The sequence below is a fragment of the Stegastes partitus genome, unplaced genomic scaffold (genome assembly GCF_000690725.1).
Source record: "Stegastes partitus isolate 25-593 unplaced genomic scaffold, Stegastes_partitus-1.0.2 Scaffold660, whole genome shotgun sequence".
NCBI lineage: Eukaryota > Metazoa > Chordata > Actinopteri > Pomacentridae > Stegastes > Stegastes partitus.
In genome coordinates this window covers 379,095-383,874 of record NW_007578391.1, presented here as the reverse complement: position 1 = coordinate 383,874, position 4,780 = coordinate 379,095, and the positions used below count along the sequence as shown (strand labels likewise).

Below are 4,780 nucleotides of genomic sequence, written 5' to 3'. Positions count from 1 at the left end.
ATCTATCTATCTATCTATCTATCTATCTATCTATCTATCTATCTATCTATCTATCTCATTGAAGCCCTTCTGGAGTCAGGCGTGGCACATTAGCAGAAACACTACAACTCTTGCATCAGGCAGCTGTTGTCAGTTTATCTCTGTATGCTGTATCTCTTCTGATCTGTCAAACAATACATAATAAATAAACAGAAACCCCTACGCATCCGTCAGCGATTCTCAAACCACCCAACAATGGCTTTTTTGTCGAGCACAGAGGCGACAAACGGAGCTATTCTTCAGATCAGCTTGGCAGGGAACCAAGCGTGTCGCCCCCAGCGTACATACATGTGGCCTGAGAAATGGTGCAAAGACACAAAGGGTTTTCTCGGTTCAGAATGCCTCACCTGTAACAGATGAGACATTGGTGGTAGTATAAGGAACACCTGTCAGATGAAACACAGAAATCAATGAGACAGGGAAGGATGAATGCTTCCAGAACTCACCTTCCAAAGCACAGCTGCCTTTGCATGAAACTTGACATGAAATCCATTACAACTGTTGTGCTTCATTGGAGTTGGGCTTTGACAGGATGTTGTATTTCGACATCTATTTCCTAATGAGTTGTCATGTCTGTATACTGCAAGTTGGTTTTCCACACTGGAGTTGTTGCATTTTGGCTCATCGAGATTATTCATCTATCTATTAAACTCTCCCAGTGAAGAGAAGGAGTAAGAGGTGAGCACGTTTTAGTTTACAAAACTGGTTTTTGCTGTTCAGAGTACATTTCGAATGTTGATGGTTTCATGAGACATCTGAAACAATTTCACACACGTGTCCGTGCGTTGGTAAGCTACACTGTACCCACAGTGGGGTTAGCTGAGCCAGAAGGCCGGGGCAAAGTTAAGCCACTGGCGGGGCAAAGTTAAGCCACTGGCAGGGCAATTTTCACCTTCAAGGAGAAGGATGAGGGAATCATCCAGAGAAAGAAGGTGATCAGGGAACTACCAACACCTCAAAAACCCGGGGAAGCACCAGAGGGGAGTTTATATTCCTCTGCAGTGTGGATCTGTGGCATGGTGACTAGTTTGTGGGAGGAGAATGGTCGTGGATTTGGTCAAAATTTGAATCTTTCAAATGTACCAGACAAGTGGGATGTTCTGTGTTGGACCCAGTTCTGTGAGAACTGCAGTTAATTTTATTCTTTTGATTTTGTTCTGACAATGTGAAGCCCGTCGGCCTTGTTGAAGAAAACAGGTGTTTGGAGTTGTAAACGCTGTTGATGTTGAACAGGGTTTTGTTCTGTATGAACTCCTCTGGCCTGAACACAAGTGGCCTTTAAAGTTGTAGCCTTTACAGGTTGAGTTGAAGCCCAGTTTTGTAAAAATGTTTTGTCCTCTGTGGGCCTTATAGAAGCAAATTGGTCTTTAAAAGTGTGCGTTTTATCTTTAAATACAACTTTTAAGAGGCCATGTAGTATTGAATTTGTGGTCCTTTGATAATTTTACACCTCATAATGCTATATCAGTTTTACTTCAACACAATCGATGGCACAATCTACCCCAACACGTTTCTCCAAAGGCTCAATTCACCTCTTGCAAGCTGAGCCCACACTTTTTTTTTTTTTTTTTGGAAAGCCATATTTTAAAAACAGTTAATTTTATACCCAAAACCAATTATTCCCAGGGATGCCCCACATCCTGAAGTATATGTGCATGTTTTATTTTCAGACATGACTGTCATGCCCCCACTGTGAAGACACCTCAAGTAAAAACTGGCTCGTCTTGCCCCACTCTCCCCTACTGTTGCTTAGCAGGTAATTCAGTTTCTCACATTTCCATCTCCGTCTCCTTCCATTCAGTGGTGAGCAGATAACAGATAGCTCCATCAACCAAACACCTTCATATGTCTCTATCGGCACATTTGGTGTTTTGTGCCACAGATATTTAAGCAGAGACCACAGACCTGACTGGTATCCAGCGGGAGGAGGTCCTGCAGAGGGGAAGCCCGGCTGAGGGTACATCCCTGGCGGAGGCGCTGTACCCCCGTAGTTGGCGGGCTGGTCGGGGTAGGGTGGAGATGGGTCGTTCACTGGCGGGTTTCCTTTTTCCATCTTCAGATGTCGTCACCTAACACGAGAGATGTGGATTAAGCTTGGCGAGCTGATCAACGCATAGCTTTTTGGAAGGTTTCATCCCAAAAGCTTCGCCAACGTCACCCGTCTTGGCTTTCCAGTGTTGTGTGAAAATGATACACACGGGTTGTTTCGCATGCATACTTCACTACCTCAGTGTCATTTTCTGCTGGTAAAACAAACACAATGGAGTCATATGTGACGAGCTATGTGGAAACAGGAAGACGCATTGATGCATCATGTCACACCTAACAAAATAAAATTAAACTAAAAATGCATCAAGAAGAGAAACGGATTTCATCAAATGTAAGCAAAAGAGGGTTCAGAAACTTACAACAGCTTTTCATACATATGTCCGATCAAATGCTATTTGTGGACTTGTTTGATTAAACTCATGACCGCTAGGGGGAAGTAAAGTACACAACGTGGTAGATGCAAAGTATTTCCAGGGAGCCTTTACTACCTATAACACACGCTCACATCCTGTTTCTAAAACACACAATTGTACACTCATTAACTTGTGACAGAGAGATAATGCTGACAGGAGCCACGCCTCTAAGGTCATTGTCAGTTTAGTATTTTCTAATTTCTGCTTTTCAAGTTCAAATGATGAATTTGTCACCGTAGTGATGCCAAACAGTTCTGACCACCTGAAGAATGTAGGTCCAGCATTCACCTTCCTGTACCTCTACTTTTGGTCTCTACCGGCTCTTGAGGTCGTGTCCAGGTGGATCTTAGTGATTTATTTTGCTGCAAACAGCTGCAGCAAAAAGAAACCACTGGGAAAGAAGTGAGAGTGAACCAAAACAGAGAAGTTGCAGAGAGCGAACAGCTGAACTGAAACTCATTGTTGTGGCCTGTAAAGCCAAAGAGACTCATAATTAATTAACTTAATCATATTTAATTATTGTCAAATTGTTCCACATACATTGTAATGAAATGATTTCATTGTTTAAGTAATAACAGGATAAAATAGTATAGAAATAAATGCCCTGAAGTGAAACTAATACTGCATAAAAAGCTCCATTTTTAAAAAGTAAAATCCCCCAAATTGCTCCCTATGAATGTTACACTTCATGATATAAGGAGCATTGTGCTGATATCTGAGGTCAAAGTTTTGTTTTTATTGTCTTTATCAGTCCTTTAATCTGCAATAGTGCGTCACATTTTTACAATACAGCCTCATACTTTCCATGTAACATCTTGATCTGCAAAATAATTATTAACTGCAGCTAAAAGTAGAAGCTGAAGTTCAGAGTCGCATAAAGTGAAAATATACAAGAAGTGATTTTATTGTGTGGGTCATTTGTTTAGTGGGAGAGGTGTGGTGCATTGTGTGTGTGTGTGTGTGTGTATGTGTTTGAAAGCTGTGGTTTTGTCATGCACTGAATCAACAGCTGTGGAGTAGTTCTCTCCCAGTTGTGATAAAATATAAGGAACCAGTGCTACACAGTACGCCAGTCAGACTTTCTCATAGTAAACAGGCCCATTAAGGCCACCGCCAGCCTTCCTGTGTCTCGCTGTGAGTCTGCTCTAAATCAATTAGAGCAACATGAGCCACATACACAGATGAGCAACCAGTGCATTTGTGCCTCGCCCAGTTTTGTTCACACAGCGTGGCTTTAAAACGCTGACAACATGATGAAAATCGGAATAGAAGTACATCGGACATTAAAAAAAAACAATTCAGAATATTCAGACGACTTCTGTCCTGCAACGTTCACACATTACATAAAACACAAAATATGTATATATATATATTTCTATACATATAATACTTTAACATGTCATCAACAGCTGCTCATTTTGCGGCGTTTAATGTAAAAAAATTATCTAAATACCAACAAACCTACCTGTGACTTTCTATCAGCAGGAAGAGCAGAGCGACGTTTCTCCCGGAGCTGCCTGGTCCCGATTGAGGAAGAAGCACCGTGAAAGCAGAATAAACTGGGCAGTAATAAATACACGAGATTGAGATTGCGAAACTACAGAGGACGGACAATCGGTGTTTCCTTCCTGCAATATAGTTTAGTGACTGTAACTGTGGGATCTCTCCCTCCCCTTTTTTCCTCCTCCCATTATTCCATGTGACTCAGTCGGTCAGAAGAAAATTAAATAAAAACAAAGAAAAAAAAGAACAACATGATGTAAATAATGACCAGAGCAGCAGTGAGGGGTATAAACACAGAACAAACAGAGCGAAAAGAGAAGGGCACAGAAGACAAAGAGCTCTTTGTTGACCGTAGTGTCACGTATCAGTAATTAGCCCCAGTCTGATGCAACCACGTCTATGCATTAAACAACATGTAAATGCACAAAAGAATAAAGTTTTTTGATGCTGCTTCGTGTTTTTTGGCTTTTAACAATATGAATTAACCTGCCGCTGCCACAGCATCTTTGTTCTTCTTGTCTGTTGTTGTTGCTTACACCCAGCGTTCTGGTTAAACTGTCTAAGTTTGGTGAATGAAAAATATGTGAGAGTGTAAATGGAAAAAAACACAAACAAAGACAAAGATAATAACTTTCCACAGCAGTTCTTTCATTCATATACCAGCCTCTTTGGCGCCGTCGCCACGTGTTCTTCGGTGCCCGACCTCCCACATTCGTGATCTTGCAAAACACTACGACTCCGTGAGAATCAGAATTTCAAGTGGAAGTGAAATAAAA

At 41.5% G+C, this 4,780-nt stretch overlaps 1 protein-coding gene across 2 annotated transcripts in view; it reads right to left on the bottom strand.

Moving 5' to 3' along the window:
• LOC103363459 (lipopolysaccharide-induced tumor necrosis factor-alpha factor homolog) overlaps window positions 1–4,144 on the bottom strand; it is a 6,323-nt gene extending 2,179 nt beyond the window's left edge. The window contains exons 1-3 of one of the 2 annotated variants that reach the window (XM_008290234.1): window positions 3,967–4,144; window positions 1,945–2,108; window positions 387–425 (exon numbers count right to left, since the gene is read on the bottom strand). In XM_008290234.1, the coding sequence (XP_008288456.1) occupies window positions 387–425; window positions 1,945–2,092 (187 nt within the window). In that variant the 5' untranslated portion in view covers window positions 2,093–2,108; window positions 3,967–4,144. The remainder of the gene's footprint in view (window positions 1–386; window positions 426–1,944; window positions 2,109–3,966) is intronic. The other variant, XM_008290235.1, reaches the window with a different exon arrangement.
• Between the last annotated feature and the right edge of the window lie 636 nt (window positions 4,145–4,780).